General features: G+C 39.4%; 1 protein-coding gene across 2 annotated transcripts in view; it reads left to right on the top strand.

The window, feature by feature from the left end:
- LOC149545092 (putative LRR receptor-like serine/threonine-protein kinase At1g53440) overlaps nucleotides 1–19,745 on the top strand; it is a 180,407-nt gene that overhangs the window by 117,738 nt on the left and 42,924 nt on the right. For both annotated transcript variants that reach the window (XM_089795588.1, XM_089795587.1), the window contains exons 11-15: nucleotides 1,899–1,964; nucleotides 2,122–2,187; nucleotides 2,553–2,606; nucleotides 2,887–2,925; nucleotides 3,125–3,177. In XM_089795588.1, the coding sequence (XP_089651714.1) occupies nucleotides 1,899–1,964; nucleotides 2,122–2,187; nucleotides 2,553–2,606; nucleotides 2,887–2,925; nucleotides 3,125–3,177 (278 nt within the window). The remainder of the gene's footprint in view (nucleotides 1–1,898; nucleotides 1,965–2,121; nucleotides 2,188–2,552; nucleotides 2,607–2,886; nucleotides 2,926–3,124; nucleotides 3,178–19,745) is intronic.

Raw genomic sequence — 19,745 nt, 5'->3', positions numbered from 1 at the left:
CACAATAGTAATGAATAATGAACAATAAACATGAAAGGAGAATCTGAGGTTGAATACAAGCATTCCTTATATTCCACGTGGGGTGTACTTGCTGCAAATGGCGGCCCTAAGACTGCAAGGATCACATCCCAGCTGAAAGAATCAATCTGTAATGCTGAAACCATAAATCTACAACCTGAATCCACAATAAAGAATGACATACTCTATCCCTGATATCAACACACATTGCCTGAAGAATCCAATGCCAATAACTGTTGAGGGCTATGTCCTAGCCAATCCAGAATTTGGGGTTTGCATCCCAGATGAAGAATTGCTCTCTCAGAGCCAATTCACAAAAACAAGTTTTCCAATATGCAAAAGATAATAAGAAATTAGGTCTCCATCTCTTTATATCCCCTTCCAACTATAAATTGAACCCTAAAGGGAACTTTGCCCTTTAAATAAAATATAATAAAGTAACATTTTCCCAATTAAAGTCGTCCATGCTATAGGAAAAGCATTACTTTATTAAAATTTCATAGCTGAAGGCACCAAAAAGTCTACAGATAGTAAAAATCATGTATAATAATTCAAGACCTTTCCAACGAGCTATAACACATAGGTTTACCTGATCAACTGAAGCCAAAATCCCCTTATTACTCCAAAATGGTTATATTATTAACCTTATTTTAATTTATTTAATCACCAACTTAGGAAATATTAAAATATATTAAAATATTTTCCAAATGGTCCCAAAAGGCCCAAATGACCAATCAAACATGAATCTGACCTTGTCAGTTGTTTGTGACTGATGCCGGACAAGATGGGTCAACTGGTAGTCCATCCCTAAAATCTAGGGATCTCCTAAAAAGTAGGAGACAGCCCCAATCAACCAAAATTGAGTCCCAATGACTCTCCCCTACTGTGTGCATCTTTGAGAGAACTGTCACTGAACTGGGAGTTCCTCCTAAAAAATAGGAATGCCTCCTAGAAAGTAGGAGATGCACTCTAAGTCTCCAAAACATTCGCCGAGGTCTCCAAATGCCTCCTAGACCACTCCTAGTCAATCCCTACAAATTAGGAATCCCTCCTAAATTGTAGGAAACTGTTGTCTACTACTCCAAACTACTTGGGAAGCTCATGCATGACTCAAAGCCCCTGGGTTGGTTCCCTCTACGCTCTGCTGGCTTATGGGAACCAGATAATAGACCAACCCTGCTAGAAATGTTGTCACTAAGGAAGGGCAGAAATTGGGGACATGACAAACTTGGAGTTGAAACAATGATACTTGAACTTGATTTTATGTCTTAATTTTAATATTTTGAATCTTAATTGTTGAACTTGAAGTATATGATGCTATGATGGTATGATCACTGTTCATGATGCTATGATTACAAGTTTATGGTGTTGTTTAAATCTTTTATGATATATGTGACATTCTAATCTTAACTCATGCTTCTAGCCTCCATGTGTGTGTGTGTGTGTGTGTGTGTGTATGTAAATAATTTTTACATGTTTTTGTAACTAACAAATGCAAACCCCTTTTCAAAATTTGCCGTACTGGCGAATTGGTCCTTCTTACCTTGGAATTGAATCCGAACTGACATCCTAGGTTTTAGTTGTAGTATAGGAAACTCATGAGAAGTTTTGTGGCACTATGGACTAGAAATGCAATAATTACTATAAGTATAAACAATGCTCCTTTTCTTTAAAAATCAATTTCTTCCTCTTTTGATTAAAAATGAATTCTTTTTCATTTTTTCACTTCCAAGGAATGTTTCGAAAGCTCCCACCCAATTTGTAACTCAGCCATCATTCCCACCATATTGGGTGGGCATGATTTGAAATATTTGTTTATTGTAAGAGTGAATTGCTATTTGGTTCAATAAATATAATTAGTTTGATTGTCCATGAATCAGGGATCTAAGTTACAACAAATTAACTGGAGGCATTCAGTCTGTCAAATCAATACCATTTGAATTTTTGTAAGTAGTGCTCTAATTGTTAAGAAAAAACACCATTTATCTTTTGGATTAGAATAGTTGACAACCTGTCTTTTATTTAATACTATATGAGGAGCTAAATTTATCAAATTCATATAGAGCAGAAAGCTAAACAAGGGATAAGATGCTTGCATTACAGGTATCTTGGGAACAATAAATTGTCAGGGACTCTTCCTACTTGGCTGACTACATCTACGGCAACAATGTGAGATGTTCTACATTCAATTTTACTTGAGTTCGTTTTCTATCTTAGGCTTGGTGTATGCAACTTTGTATAAATGTTAGTATATTAAAAATTTCCAGGCTTTGTGAAAATTGTCTGAAATTAGTTACAAGAATAGCCAAAGTTTGAAAAATTAATTACAAGCTTTATGACATCAGATCAATGGTGCTCACACATAAGATAGCAACATGTAGTGTGCTTTCATGAAATAATACCTTACAGACTATATATTAAAGTCACAATGCAGGCACATATAAGCTAAATCTTTATATTAGAAAGTACATGAATAATATTTTGATTAGATATCTTAACAGAATAACTTTTTATGCTTGATAATGGTATTGCAGAGACTTGTCATATAATAAATTTTCAGGGAATCTCATTTCAGATTTCACAAATGTGTAAGTTTGAACCTGTTGCCAAAATTCTTGGTTCAGTTTTTTTTGTAGTCAAAATCGTAAATTTTAATTCAGCCATAAATCCTTATCTCCTATTAGAGTTTTCTTCATATCATAGAGTTCATTCTAAACTCTATTTTATATTTTAGTTTCTCTCATATGTCTATACTAACATATCTTCCGTAATTTGCAAACACCAATTCAGGTTTCTTCACTTTTTAAATCGAAACTGCAACTTCCCTTTCCAACCAACCATTTAGATTAGTTTCTTGTGAATGTGCAGGAATCTGATTGGAAATTCTTTAAGCATTGAAGATCACAAGTAATCTTCTAGTTCATCCATTGATTACTTTGTTTATAACCTTATAGTGCACTTGATTGTTAATTTAAAATCATAAAAGAAGGATACTGCTGATGCATAGCTAAAGTTCAATTTTGCATATTATTGGCAAAAATTATTTGGATATGCATAAGAATTTTTTTAAAATAAAAATCTGACAGAAGTTTGTTAACTGCATTAGCAATGCAATAGGCTGTCTCCAAGGAACCCTCCCATGTCATGGAAAATCAAAACGTGAGACTTTTTAATCACTTTGCCTTTTTCAGTCTCAATAGTTTTCAGTTATTTTTTGTTTTGCTATACGTTCTTGAGAGGAAATATTTAGACTAGAAGATTTCTTTATTTAATGTAGTTGCATGAATAAAGTTTTACCGTTAATATTTTAAATTTATTTAATACATGATGTACTTTCCCTGCCAAGTCTTATAAGATTTAGGATTCAATTTTCAAGGTATTTATTTGTATGGAATCAATATTGGTATCTTTATCTTCTTGAAACTTCTAAGTCTCAGTAAAATTAGATATTTTTCTATAAATCCTTATTATTATTATCTTGCTCCATGTTCCTGCATATCTGAATGCTTCTCTTACTACCCCATCATAGAATTATTCATCTTTCTATCTATATATATTGTGATCTTCATCTATTTGTATATGAAAGAACCAATTCTAATTCAAAGGTTTTCTCGAGTAGTGGTCGTCATGAATACATGTATGTTTGTCCCTGAAATGCATGACTCTTCATTTACTAGTTCTTGTGATGTCACTTTTATATAACAATTGTACATCTATGACTTAACAAGTATGACTCCATTAGAATGCTCAATGTGGATATTTTGATGACCAGTCGCATTAACGTTATGGATGGTATTGGTATTTGGCTATTTTTATTCTGTATTGATCTTCTTAAGTTTCCAATTCTGATTAATGGAAAGATGCACATGTGTTAAATCTTTACAAAGGTGGATCAGTACTAGCTTTGTTGACTACAATAAGTCTCTTTGAGATTTGCAAATATGAACTGCAGATATGAATAAATCGCCTTACTCTGTATTGGCTATCTCTGCTATACTGCAGTCTTCAAGACCAGACTCGGCACATTAGTATAGTTTACTATTGCAGGATTTATGCAGTGATTGATAATAAGTAATGGTATGTAGTGTTGCTGTTATCTCTTCATGTATTGCTATGAGGGCAGTTTTATTTTTCTATTCAATAGTGTTTGTGATGCCCCCACGTCTTCTGTGCAAATGCTAGGTACAATTGTGACATCTCATGACTGATATTGTCATGACTTGGGCTTCTAATCATCCTCATGCTGAAGTCTATAATAGGATATGCATATATGTCTGTATTTCATCCTTCACTCAATAATCATTACTTGCAGATGTCCTATTTCGTCTGCCAATCGTCTCTCATGGTGTATGTGAAAACTCTTCAATGGTTTCATATGGTTATTGTTCTCCACTCTAATTCAATGATTGCATTGTCTCTTAATCTCTTTTCTTTTTCTACTCTTCACGTCAACCTGGTCAATGTTCTTATTAACTCCGTCTCTGTAATCTGCAAATGGTCAACTGGTGTGCACCTTTGTTGTTTCGTAGCTCCTTTCCTTGTCTGATTCGTTGGCATTATTTCCTTTGTTCGAGTGGTGTATTTGATGCTTCTAAAGTCTTTGTCTGTATCTGCCTTCCATCCCCCTTCCCCTTTAAAGGAAGAATTTCCTATCTATTTATATTCCTATGGAATAGGCGTGTCTCTTTAGTTGGTAATAAATTGTGACCCTTCGATTTGCTTCCTTAATTATACTTAATGCAATTGTCTCTTTGTTCTAAATCTTTAAATATATTATCTTTGTTTCTCTGACCATGTTGATGCTGATTCATTTGACTAATTATTTAATTATCTATTTTTATATAATTGCTCTTATTATAATATAATATTATATACTATAATATAATAACATTTTATCTAAAAATTATATATTCTATTAATATATTATTTATTTTTATCACGTTCTCTTATTTTATTATGTTAACACTACAATTAATTTAATAATAAATTATAATATAATTTATTATTAAATCAATTCCTTATTTTGTTCTTTATTATCAAATTCTAAGGGGCAAAATAGGGGACATGACAGTCCACCCTTCCTCAAATTGCTTGTCTCAAGCAATTCAATATTTTCTCCTTGTGATTTGGTTGATGCACCTCACTATAGTCCTGCAACAACAATCTCAACTTTGGGATTAGATCGTTATAAATATAAATTTAAAGATTGCAAGATTTAATTTAAATTACTAAGATTGATTTTAAAGAAGGAACTTATCTTGATGTATTTTAGCACTTGTGATTCTCCTCTTGTAAAGTGTTGCTTTCTTTCTAGATGAGTAAGTCTTTAGAGATGTAGAGTCGATTCCTTCTAAAAATTAAAACGTTCATTAAAATGTCCTCTTAACTTCAATACTCATGGAGAATGCCCTTGATCCAATCCTGACAGAATGTCCTCAATCTTGACACTTGCTAAGAATACTCATGATGCTCGATACTCCTTAAGAATGTCTTTACTTTTGATACTCATTGAGAATGTCCCTAACCCTTGGCACTTACTAAGATATATGAAAACACAAATCATGTACAAAATATATATACATTAGTGTATGAAGACACAATGTAGACATGAAGTATACACAATAATGCATGAAGACACGATGCAAACATAGAGCATAAACATTTTAAAAGCTTGGTAGATTCCTTCTTGTAATTATAATTTTTGTATTGTCGAAGCTAGTGGTGACTAGCTTCTTGACAAATAGACCTGTATCATATGTTAGTATTCCCACCATGATAAGAATATTATTCAATCTTGTAAGTCATTAAAATATAGGATCTTAATTCCCACTTTAAGCCCATCTTAAGGAGAGGTTGTGATTAGATGCTTACCTTCTGAGGGAGTGCTTCCTGGGGCTCTAATTAATAGAATAGCTCTCCACTAAGCATCTGTCGTCGGTAGAAATTGTGTATCGACCGATGGGTCCCTTTGGAAAAGAAATTCTGCATCGGCCGACGGGTCCCTTCAAAAAAAGTCTTGTTATGTAGCCGACGGGTAAATAGTTTGTAGCGGGCATAATGTATCTGGCCGACGGACTCCTTCGGGAAAGTTCTTCGAAAAGTATCTATAACCCCTTTGGGAAGCATTGTAATCAGGATAGATCTTATTACACAAGTATAATGTATTGTGGGCATATGCGAATAATAATAAGAGTTCTGCTAGTTGCTGTTCATGTTCGTATTCTTTGTCCGTGTGCGTTCCTTAATTAACTTATGCGGTAAACATTTGGCTCCGTTGCCCGATGGACCTGGTACGCAGGCAGACAGATATAGATTAAATGCCGAATCAGTTGAACAAAGATAAGAGTAAGCTGAAGGAAAAAGATGACATATGCGTTGTGCAGGAAAATTTAATTTTGGCTCAGCAGATAGAGCGTCGAAGGAGATTTCAGAAGATTCCTGACGGAAACAAGAGCGCGGAAGGATAGTTGAAGGAGACTCGACAACGGCTTGATTTGGTGGAAGAAGTGAGGGAGGAGTTTCTGAACCTGCATACGCCACGGGAAGAGAATCTTAACGGAAGGAGATCGACTCGCACGGCTCGGAGTGCCGACGGAGCACGAGCGTGGAGTGACCTCTGCGTGTGAGATATACTTCCGGAACGAACAGCTTCGGTTGACGAACCCTCTTCTTCACCAAACAGTGCGGAAGCAAACAACAGCGCGGGTGTGCAGAACATCGCGGGTGTCCAGAATAGCTCGGGTGTGCAGAACAGCGCGGGTGTTCAAAACAGCACGGGAGCTCAGAACACCGCGGGTGCTCAAAACAGTGCGGAGTGCAAAACAATGCAGGTACACAACAAAACCCCCAACATATAGTGGTAATGGCAGGTCCGAAGGAAAAATTGCCTAAATTTGATGGTGATGAAGCAGCTGATCCCATTTGACATTGTAAAACCTGTGAAACGATCTGGAGGGCAAATGGCATAACAGATACAAACGAATGGATCCGACAATTTCTCGCTACCCTACGGGGTGTTGTGATTGATTGGTTTACTGATGCTGATCCATAGAAATTAAATAGTTGGGATAACATTAAGGAGTTCATTGCAGAATTTCAACTTTTGCGTGATGATAATGAAATTGTAGCAGAAATATTCAATACTAAGCAAAAGAAGAATAAAACAGTATGGGTCTTCGCCAGGAGATTGAAGGACTTAATCAATAAAATGGAGAATAAGCCAGCCGATGAACTCCAAAAAAGATGGTTCATTGAAGGCCTTCACTTGAAGTTGCGGAAAAAGATGAAGATCGTGCCACCATCAACATACAATGAAGCGTACAATCGGGCAATGAACCTCGAAAGTGACCAGAAGACAAAGAAGAAGAAGAAGACCAGCTCATTGGATTCAGATGACGATGACCCTTTAGGAGAAGATAGCAGCGACGATGACGAGGGAAGCAACAGGAAGGTCCGTGCCCTCCAGAAGGATATGATGCGGATGATGAAGGAATTCAAAAACATGAACAAAGAGACTAAGGGCAATGACCTATGGTGCACAGAGTGTAAGAAAGAAGGCCATACGAAGGGATCCTGCTCGAAAGATCAATTTTGTGAAATCTGCTAGATCCTGGGACACTCGGTAAAGGAATGCCCTTTCAATTTAAAAACAAGGACACTGCAGCAAGTGTTCTTGTCACAGGAGGCATCCCCGTCAGGAGGGAACGGGAACACCAGTATGGAAGGTGCCACATCGGGCAAATACAGAAACAACCGGCTCGGTCAAAATAACAACAATAGCAGCAACAACAATACAGGCGGAAGGAGTCGAATTCAGTATGATGCGAATGGTCGACTGATTGTTCAATGCCGCGCATGCAATCCGTGGGGTCACTTCGCTCGAGAGTGCACAACGACGAACACATCGAAGTTGCTATGCCGATGGTGTGGACCTAGCGATCATGATGATACTAAGTGCTCGAAGTCTGGAGTAAACTTGATTACTGTAGGGACAGACGAGGAAGAAGTCCTGACAATCACTCGGAAGCAGGCGAAGCTATACCCTGACCCAGCGGAAGAAAAGAAGAGACTAGAGGAAGCAAGGGCAGAGATCTAGAAAGCAACACAGGCAGAAATGACACACCTGAAGAACCCACCAAATACTTCTGTCCGAAACTGTGCAGAACAGAACATTGTACGGCAAATATTGCAAGCTGAGATACCCGTCAGGATAAGTGATCTGTTGCTCACTATGCCTCAGCTCCGATCGGCACTCACAAACATTGTTCCCGCTGCTCAACTACCAGGAGAACATGGAAGGAAGCAGGAAAGTGGAGCAAGGGCAGCGGACAAAAAGGAGAAGGAAAGTGGTGCAAGTGCAGAAGATTCGATGCTGTTAGCTCTTTCATCCGGACACTATCTGGCAATCGTTGAAATGGGAATTCTCGGAACTGTATTGACGGAAACAATTGTGGACGGAGGGTCCAGTGTCAATGTGTTGCTTGAAGACACTTGGAAAAAGTTGGGACAGCCGACATTATGGCCGCCTACATTCCAGCTGCTAACGACCGATCAACATGGAATCAAGCCATTGGGAGTCTTGACAGCACAACCAGTGATGATTGGAACACAGCCATTCTTGTTGGATTTCGTCGTGATCCCACTGAAGTGGAGAGGATATGATGCCATTCTGGGCTGGGGGTGGCTGATACAAGCCAAGGCAAAGCACGATTGGAAGAAAAATACTTTATTACTTGAAAGCAAAGGCCGCAAGTATGTCATCGATCTACACACTCAGATGGTTGGAGAAGAAGCTCTGTCATCGGATTCTGAAGGAGAAGACGATAAGAGGAGGCAGAGTATGGAACCCGATCAGGAGGGAGTCCTATGATTGGAAGGAGATGACGATTTGGATTCAGTAAATGGTCTTTACCACTAGCAGATAGAGGATTACGAGCTCTTTCCGAGTTGTAATATGCTAAGGATCGACGAAGGTAAGAAAGAAGAAGGATATGAATGTTCGAAGGAACACAGAGAAGCCGAAGGAGGAAATGAATTTCCGAAGGAACACAGAGAAGCCGAAAGAGGAAATGAATGTCCGAAGGAACACAGAGAAGCCAAAGGAGGAAATGAATTTTTGAAGGAACACAGAGAAGCCGACGAAGGAAATGAATGTCTGAAGGAACATGGAGAAGCCGAAGGAGGAAATGAATGTTCGAAGCAACATAGAGAAGCCGAAGAAGGAAACGCGGGCATGACTGAAGCTGAAGGACAGAACATACAGTACGAACCCAACAGAAGGAAAGATTCTACTGTACGACTGCGCAGGAAGAAAGTATTACGTCGAACCACAAATATAGCAGAAAGATACTGGCAGCAAGGAAGGCACACGATACGGTCTGCACAGGAAATGAAGCGGAAGGGTCTAATAAAAGTTGCAACAGTACGGAGTGGACGTGTTATTGGCGGCCAGAAGGGGCAATTGATGGAGTCCATGCTACGGAGCTTCGGGAACAAACTGGGCGGTATGGAGATGACACAGAACAGGCGTAGCAGGTTTCAACTCGGACAGTGGGTGTTGAAGTACGATGATCGGAATGAGATCAACCCAGGCAAGTGCAAGGTTAAGTGGGTCGGGCCGTATCAGATTCGGGAAGTAGGGGACAAGGGAGCAATCAAATTATGGACTTTGATAGACACAAAGTGCCTCAGGTGGTGAATGGGTTGAAGTTGAAGATATATCACGAGCGGAAGACTTTTGCGTCAGAAAGTGGCCTTCGGGAGACCCCTTCGTCATTGCAGACCGTTGGTCGAAGGGTAAACTAACTTTGCTATTTTGTCATAAAAAAAAAAAAAGAGAAGTAAAGCACCGTATGGTTTCTGGAAAGCATTGTACGGTTTCCGGGAAGTACCGTACGGATTCTGGAAAGTACCGTATGGTGCCGTACGGTTCCATATTTGCAAGAGACAGCACTGTACGAGTTTTTCGTCTGAAGGGAAAAGGAAGTGAGTACGGTTTTTTCATATCTGAAGGAGAGCGTACGGGTTTCCAGACAATTCAAATTACAGTACGGTTTTTTTAAGAATGTACGGATTTCATGTTGTAGTACGGTCTTTTAAGAATGTACGGATTTCATGTTGTATTACAATTTTTTAAGAATGTACGGATTCCATATTTGTGGTACGGTTTTAAGACAAGGTACGGGTTTCATTGCAACCGTACGGTTTTCATTGCTAAGGTACGGATTTCATTGCCACCGTACGGTTTTCATTGCTAAGTACGGTTTTTAAAGACAATGTACGGTTTCCATCTTCAAAGTTCGTGTACGGTTTTGCTGTGGTACGGTTTTTCCTTGTACTGTACAGATTTTAAAAGTTGCACTGAAACCACCGTATGGATTTTGATAGCCTCAGAAGGTTAACATACGGAAGTTGGTACGGATTTTGATAGCCTCAGAAGGTTAGCGTACGGAATTTGGAGCCAAAATTTGTTAATTTTCATCGTACGGATTTTCAAGACTTGGGAGGATATTGCAGTACGGCTTTTCCAGAAGATTGAAATAGTGAAGACGCCTTCAGATTTGTTTCATCAAAACCCGTGTGCAGGAAGGAGGCATCCATATGCAATCAGCAGACAGTGTCAAGATTGAAGCCATATGGATTTCATCACAGAAGGGTGACAGGAGGTTTTCTAAAAAAAAAAAAAAACGTCGACAAATCGAGAGTGCTCAGAATGAGTATCAGATGATGCCATAGGGAAGGGGAAGCATCAGCGATTGCCAGAAAGAGTGTAGAATCGGCAGAAAATGACAGAAATGGTGTGTTCCGTGCAGTTTTGTGTGGGTTTCAGAGTGCTAATTTGGTTTTGGCGCCCGGGGTGCTGCCCTAGGACCCCGCCACCCCCAGTCGTTGTGGATATCGGTTGTGGGAGTTTGACCAGTCGAGAAGACTTGGAGCTGTTGCAGGCATGGAGTGTCTGTGTACCAGAGGCACTGAGAGTAGGTGTTGGCCGTGAGGCTGTCTTGGTGGATGCGTAGAGAGCTCGGGAGGAGCTGATCATCCAATTGGAGGCAATGCAGTGACACTTGGCTCATGGTATCGAGGAGTTGGAAGCAGAGAAAGTAGCACAGGTGGCTATCAAGGTCAGCTTGAAGAGTCAGTATTGTGTTAGCAAAGGCTATAGATGCAACGGGATGAATGTGAAAGTAATATTGTTGTATTAGTTGTTTGAGTTTTGTTCTGTAGTCGTCAGGAGACGACTTTTCTTTTTTGGGGGGGGGGGGGGGGATGATGTCGTCAGTAGAAATTGTGTATCGACCGATGGGTCCCTTCGGAAAAGAAATTCTGCATCGGCCGACGGGTCTCTTCGGAAAAAGTCTTGTTATGTAGCCGACAGGTAAATAGTTTGTAGCGGGCATAATGTATCTGGCCGACGGACTCCTTCGAGAAAGTTCTTCGGAAAGTATTTGTAACCCCTTCGGGAAGCATTGTAATCAGGATAGATCTTATGACACAAGTATAATGTACTGTGGGCATATGCGAATAATAATAAGAGTTCTGCTGGTTGCTGTTCATGTTCGTATTCTTTGTCCGTGTGCGTTCCTTAATTAACTTATGCGGTAAACAACATCATCTTCTATAATGGACACCCTAGAAATGCCCAAAAACTAAATCAACTACTGATAGGAATTTAGTCAAATAATTTGCATTCAACTCTTTATATCTCCGTTTAATGTTAAAACCCCTTTACGGCTCTGGAAATAAAATGTTTGTTTTATGTCTTCGCATAGATTTGAAATCACATAACTTGAACAAGAAGGAATTTATAATATGCAAAACTGAAGATTGAACTACTGCTGAAATAATATTATCTTCAAAACTAATTAAATCAAACACAATAGACTTTTCAACTCACTAATTACTCCAGCATTATAACATAATGTTCCAGTAATGACTTCCCATATTGCTGCTACAGTAACACGAATAGTGTCGTGCTATAGTGACGTGAATAGTGTCACGCTACAGTGGCATGAATAGTGTCACACTACAGTAATGTGAATAGTGTCGTGCTATAGTGCTGCTATAGTATAATTTGTCTTTAATTAGTCCAAGATCTTCATAAAAATCATCCCTTCATAATGGCATAAGCATTGGACAAGAAGTGGGGAGGATATGAGCAAACACCCAATCTGCCTATAGTTGGAAATGCGCCCAATCTGCCTATTAATGAAGCTGATAGCAATGAATTCCAAAGGCCAAACCCCAAGGGAATGACATCTAGAATGTCACAAGAGAGGATAGACGTCCTCTAATGCCAAGAACGGATCTGCAACTCACACATCGATTTCTCCTCATATTCAACCTTGCCGAATGAAGCCACCAATGCTCCCTTTATTCTTTCTCCAAGGGTTGACTCAACTTTCACGAGCAATGTGGGATAAAAGATGTGCAATATAACACGTACTAAAATATTCACTTACATCTCCCTTAGGCGCCCCTTTGATTTGCACACATCCCCATAAAATTTAATATTAAAGTAACACTTTAATATTTTACAACTAAATTAAATGTTACTTTAATGATACTTCAAGCATTAAAATGTATAAGCTATCGGACTCCGAACAACACGAGTGATAGCTCGTCGGAAAGCTCTCGCCAAGGAGTATCAAATCCAATCACCAAAACTAGCCTCCCCTGTGTCCTTTGACTTACTAAAAATAGTAAGTATGCCTGAGACTGAGCAAATCAACTCCATTTTGGCCCAAATTAGAGATGACTAGGCCAAAACACCCTAGGATCCCTTTTAAACCCTTCGTTAGCCCTCGGGACCATTTAGAACTAGGCTAACAAACACACACTTGGTCAACTGCTAAAGTGGGGACATTATATCTTCTCATGATACTTCCCTTTAAGACCTTATGGATAATCAATCTTGATATATCCATCCTTCCTAGGAGGGAGTTGTTCCTCATCCTAGGCCTTATGGATACCCACTATGGGTGTATCCATCCTTATATATGCATATGTTTTTCCTTAATGATATATACTGGTTCCTTCAGAGAATACTTGATTCCCTGCCTTACTTCCTTAAGAATATTCATTTATAGAATATCTTTCGAAGTCCTTTAGAGAGATTATCTCTTTGCCTTAATTCCTTATGCATTATTTTCCTCTTATTAGTGGCTAATTGGAGTATTCTATTTATTCTTTCTCTTGATCTCAACAGATTCAATATTCTAAAAGAATTTATCATTAATTGTAAGAAATCACAAAATTAGTGATTGGTCTTATATATTTTTGACTGGTATTCTTGTTATGTCCTTTTCAATTCCATCTAAACATTGTTGAATTATTGATTCCTCTTACTTGAATCCTTTGCCTGACTACTCATTGCTACTGATGTTCTTTCTTTTGTATATGCCAACAGGAACATGTTATGTCTTCTTTGTTCTGAGATGAATACTATGTGTTAGATGCCGATTGATGCTGAATGAATTGTGTTCTTTATTTTTCCTCTTCTTCCACATCTTCTATTTTAGGGAAGTGTTCTTGTAACTCCAATAGTAATGAGTTCTTGGGTCTAGAAGATTGATATGTTTGACTTAATCCCCTTATGATGGGAGAGTTATATATAACTCCCGTTGATGTATTGATGGATTATAGGCACCACTGATAGTAAATGATTTCTGGATGACAATCTCATATAATATGTTGTCTTCCCTATTTGTAATGTCTCTTAAAGTAAATTCCTTTATTATCAAACCATTACTTTGAATAGAAGGTTTCTCTACATCACCTTATGTTATACCAGCATATGTCAATGCAACAAATTCCTCAAATGAATATGATCTACCCTTTTTGTATTGGATCGATCAAAACTTCCAATTATGTAAATGTTGTTGGGTCTGCCGAACTGAAATGTTAATACTGATGCAAATGTTGTTTTACTTGCTAAGGATATTCTTAAGCTATTGGTGGAAGATGTCTTGGTTGTGGTGGATGATTATATAAGTTGGAAATTTCCTCATATTCGTTAGAGATTCCTTTCTCAAAGATCTGATGTTGTATGTGATCTGTTTATAATTATATCAAATGTTGAGTGTATATCTTTTTTCCATTCTCTTCTCTGATGATAATTTTTGTTCTTATATGCTGATCATTATTTAAGATTCATCCTACAGGATTGCAAGATCATGCTCTAATACCATAGCATTGTCCCTACCAAGTCTCATAAGATTTAGGATTCAATTCTCAAGGTATTTATTTGTATGGAATGAATATTGGTATCTTTATCTTCTTGAAACTACTATGTCTCAGTAAAATTAGATATTTTTCTATAAATCCTTATTATTATTATCTTGCTCCACGTTCCTGCATATCTGAATGCTTCTCTTACTACCCCATCATAGAATTATTCATCTTTCTATCTATATATATTGTGATCTTCATCTATTTGTATATGAAAGAACCAATTCTAATTCAAAGGTTTTCTTGAGTAGTGGTTGTCATGAATGCATGTATGTTTGTCCCTGAAATGCATGACTTCATTTATTAGTTCTTGTGATGTCACTTTTATATAGCAATTGTACATCTATGACTTAACAAGTACGACTCCATTAGAATGCTCAATGTGGATATTTTGATGACCAGTCCCATTAACATTATTGATGGTATTGATTCTTGGCTATTTTTATTCTATATTGATCTTCTTAAGGTTCCAATTCTGATAAATGGAAAGATGCACATGTGTTAAATCTTGCCAAAGGTGGATCAGTACTAGCTTCGTTGACTATGATAAGTCTCTTTGAGATTTGCCAATATGAACTGCAGATATGAATAAATCGCCTTACTCTGTATTGGCTATCTCTGCTATACTGCAGTCTTCAAGACCAGACTCGGCACATTAGTATAGTTTACTATCGCAGGATTTATGCAGTAATTGATAATACGTAATGGTATGTAGTGTTGATGTTATCTCATGTATTGCTATGAGGGCAGTTTTATTTTCCTATTCAATAGTATTTGTGATGCCCCCATGTCTTCCATGCAAATTCTGTTGGAGTTGAGGAAAGCCAACTCCGAAGACGCCAAGATCACCTGCATGCGAAACCTGTCAAAGAGAAGCCATAGAAGGGAAGAGCATGGAGCACGGGCAAAAACCCTAAACGGACATGAGAGACACCATGAATGCAAACACAATGAGAAATGTATTTACAATAATAAATAATGTTGTTATGATGTTCAATGTGAAAATACAAAGAGGAGAGCTCGAATATAAAGAGCTCATGGAAGCTTGTAGAACAAGCTAGAAGGTGGTAGAAGATAAGTGTGACAACTAGAAGGGAACAAACTCCCGTGTTGTCACCAACTAACCACAACATGCATTAAATATAAAATATTAAATAAATGCATGACCTAAGTAAGCTTAAGCAATGGAATAAATAATTAATAATTAATTATTTACTCTAACACCCACCCTTAAGTGCAACTTAGGGAAATGCCTTAAGCTCACAAAACTAAGATGAAATGCAAAATGGGTCCCGGCAACGAGGCCATTTTAGGTACCCAAGTACAATGCAAGAAACCTCTGTAAACGGGGAAAGAGAGAAAACCACATGGGAAAAACCCTCCCCCAAAAAGAGGTAAGAACCTAGTGAAGAGCTGAAGAAGTCTCCAACTAGGGAAATTGTCCCCTAAAACAGGAACAAAGAATGATCATGAAGAAGCAGCATCACTGAAGCATGAAGAGCCGCAAATCTGTCAAACTGCTGATGTGAAGAACCTCCATGGAAGAAGAAGGCACGAACTGAGCATGTCTATATGGTAGATGATCCATCTCACCGAAATGCATAGGTAGCCAGCCACTGCAATCGCCTTGTATATAGGATCAACCACTGAATACATAGTTCACACTATCGAACCATCGAACCATGGATGCATTAGAACACAGCATAATCCCCCCTTAATGCAGACGGGGTGTGATGACAGGCAACTGAGAAGGTGAGCCAAAATCTTCTGCAAACGAACCAAGAACGAGGAAAGAGGAAAAGAGGTACAGACACCGATAAAGACATGGTCTAACTGACTCTGCATGGGCTAATGTCGTGGAAGAGACACTCACTTGACAAAGGGAGAATGCCTAAAACAACAAACAAATAATCCCCCCCATGGTGCTTTATGAAATAGTGCATGCACAGCTGACTCAAAACAACGTTCATGACTTCCGAAATACAAAAGTGACAGTTTATCTCAGTGCGAAATAGAAAAGTGCTTCAAAAGGATAGCTACAATGATCAGAACTAAAAAGGAGCTGCAACAAAAGAAAGTACAGCCGAAAAGAAAGCAAACCATGCCAGGAAAACGATCCTCGGGCCTAAAACACTCAAAATATCCACCATAGAGCAAAAATGCCAAAACTATGATAGAAAGAGTAGAGGCCAAAAAAGAAGAAAAAAGACGACAGTTCTGAAAAGTACACAGAACCAGCTTTCCAGAAATATAAAGTTTTTCAAAAACAGGCATGGGACGCAAAAGATATGCATGCCGGAGTCAAAAACAGGACTTCGGACTTCAACAGAAAAAACAGGCAATAAAAAAGCATCAAAACCAAAAAATACCTGCACCAAAATCTCCGTCTCGGAACCAGCTTTCTGGCGCTTCTTTCGGATCAAAAAAATACCTCCGTATGCAAGAGTTATGGCCAAAAAACCAAAGGTAGGTCCAAAAGCAATCGGGAGAGGTGCATGCAAGGGCTGATGCAGCACTGACGTCAGCAAGTCATGAGATTAAATTTGATGGCTTGGAGGCCGTCGCCGCAAAAAAGAGTGCCACGTGGCAGTACGGACGATGACGTGGCAGGGGCCACGTGGCAATGTGCCACGTGGCACGCCTGCCACGTGTCAGTCACAGAACGCGGCAGAAGACGCCACGTGTCGCTGACTGTGCAGAAAACGGCGGAACAGTCGCTGACTCGGCTGCACAGCTGGCGGGCGGAGCTGGCCGCAGGGGCGGTGGAGCCGGGAGGAGGTGGCCGCAGGGCGGCGACAAGGAGGAGCCGCTGGCGGAGGGCGGCGGACGGGCGGCGGCCGGGAGGAGGCCGGGCCGCGGCGGAGCGCGGGCGGCGCTGCCTGCTGCGGCCGCTGCGGGCTGCGCGCAGGTGGCCCGGCGGCGGCGCTGCCGGAAATATATATATATTTTAAAAAATCCGTCGCTGCGTCCGTACGACCGTACGGCAGACTCCTAGAGGCCTCAAAAAATCGCCAAAATTGCCCTGTCTCCAAAAACGACAAGTTTTATATGAATCCTGACTGCAAACGGCCTTCCGGATCCAATGGTGATGTCCGTTCGGTCCCAAAGTGCTCCGAAAATTCGCTGATCCCCTGATTTGAAGAAAAAATGCACAAACAAACTAGGGTTTGTGACTTCAAATCACGGCTTCAAAATTTCTTCAACGAAGCTGCAGCAGGAAGGCTCTGATACCATGTTGGAGTTGAGGAAAGCCAACTCCGAAGACGCCAAGATCACCTGCATGCGAAACCTGTCAAAGAGAAGCCATAGAAGGGAAGAGCATGGAGCACGGGCAAAAACCCTAAACGGACATGAGAGACACCATGAATGCAAACACAATGAGAAATGTATTTACAATAATAAATGATGTTGTTATGATGTTCAATGTGAAAATACAAAGAGGAGAGCTCGAATATAAAGAGCTCATGGAAGCTTGTAGAACAAGCTAGAAGGTGGTAGAAGATAAGTGTGACAACTAGAAGGGAACAAACTCCCGTGTTGTCACCAACTAACCACAACATGCATTAAATATAAAATATTAAATAAATGCATGACCTAAGTAAGCTTAAGCAATGGAATAAATAATTAATAATTAATTATTTACTCTAACAAATTCTAGGTACAATTGTGACATCTCATGAAAGATCCTTGATGGATCTCTGCTGCAAATCTGCTGTAGATTTATTTTATTTTTGTTTTTTCTTGTTTATTAATGTTTTCTTGTAGAACTAGATGGAAATGCAGAAGAGTTTGTTTGTTTTTGTGTTTTTGATGATTATTCCACATAGAAATGAGAAGTAACAAATGGCAAGAAAATAGTCTGAAAATAAATAACAATATGCAGTAAAGTCAGAGTTGATACAAATCGTACCAGGCAGATCTCTGAATTAAAGAGCCAAATAAAAGATCCAGTACATTTCCTCTAACAATGACGCCACAACTGGCTGATGAAAACGGCTGATAAGATGCAAGATTCTGCTGCTGAGTAACCGATTTTTCTATGTATCCAAGTACTGCAAATGACAAAGTATGGCTGCAAGAAATGGCAGCGTACGGTTGCTAGAATTCACCTCCCATACGCCAAAGAACATGCCCAACAAAACAAACTGTAGGCCCAAGCTGAAGTGGCGTCTACCTTCCTCCTGAATACTGTTGAAACTACTGACAAACCAATACCCAATGCTGCTGAGGGTTACGTCCCAGCCAGCAATTACCCTGGGGTTTGCGTCCCAGAATGCAAATCGCTCAAGCAGAGCAAATCTGAAAAGAAGTGTTTGAAAAATATGCATAATCATGAGAAATGGCGCCCATCTCCTTATAACCCCTTGCAAAGCAATTCGAACTCTAAAGTGACCCCCAATTGGCGTTGGCTATAAAAATGAATTAAATCTTATTTTAAAGTGACCATGTCACTATAAAATGACCTTTTCCACCATAGTAATAAATTTGCTCACCGAATTGCCGTGAGACCAAAGAGGAAGATTTAGAGAATTTCAAGACCTTTCCAACGAGCTATCATAACATGGGATACGCATCCAGATGAGGCCAAAATTCCCTTATTACTCCAAAATGGCTATTAACTTAGCCTTATTTAAATATTAAACGCTAACTTAGGAAATATTAAAAATATAACCCAAATAGCCATAAACTGCCAAACTGACATCACAAACCATAAAATCATCCTGTCACCTGTCTGTGATTGAAGTCGGAAATCAAGGATCCACTGGCAGTCTCATCCCTAAAATCTAGGGATGCTCTTAAAATTTAGGAAACAAGCCCTATCCCTCTGAAACTGAACCCAAAGGGTCATCTCATGGAAACCCAGCCCTGGGCATGATCATACCTCCTAAAAAGTAGGAATGAACCCCATAAATGTAGGAACTGCCTCCTAAAAACAAGGAATGTCACCCAACTGATCAATACCCACCAAAAAACCAAGTCCCCAACACTGAATAACCATACTGGGTCTCTATCCAACCCTGTCAGCCTACAAGACCCCATAATAAGCTGACTCACATGTCTCTGTTAGACTGAGCTAGAGTGGGGACATGACAGTGCTGCCCTCTCGGAGATGCTTGCCCACAAGCAATTGTAATGCAGGATGTTGTAAAATTCTCTCACCCTCCTAGGTGGCATCCTCTATGGGAAGATCTCTCCATCAAACCAAATGCTCTTGAATCACTCGGCTTCTCAGCCGCCGTTCCCTCACCTCAAGAATCTCATCAGGGACCAAAATCAATTTACCTTCCTCATCCATAGGAGGTAATTCGGGTGAAACTATAATATGCTGTCCAAGGGCCTTTTTCAGGCAAGATACATGAAATACATTATGAACTTTGCTGCCATTTGGTAACTCAACCTCATATGCAACCTCTCCCACTCGCTTGAGTATCCTGTATGGACCATAAAAACGTGGTTTGAGCTTCTCAGCTCCCCCCCTTTTTAGGGTGCTCTGCCGATAT

Source organism: Cupressus sempervirens, chromosome 8 (genome assembly GCF_028749045.1).
Source record: "Cupressus sempervirens isolate cs-2001-9-10 chromosome 8, ASM2874904v1, whole genome shotgun sequence".
In the NCBI taxonomy this organism is placed as follows: domain Eukaryota; kingdom Viridiplantae; phylum Streptophyta; class Pinopsida; order Cupressales; family Cupressaceae; genus Cupressus; species Cupressus sempervirens.
The sequence above is the reverse complement of the archived record's forward strand: the minus strand, read 5'-3'. Positions and strand labels throughout refer to the sequence as shown.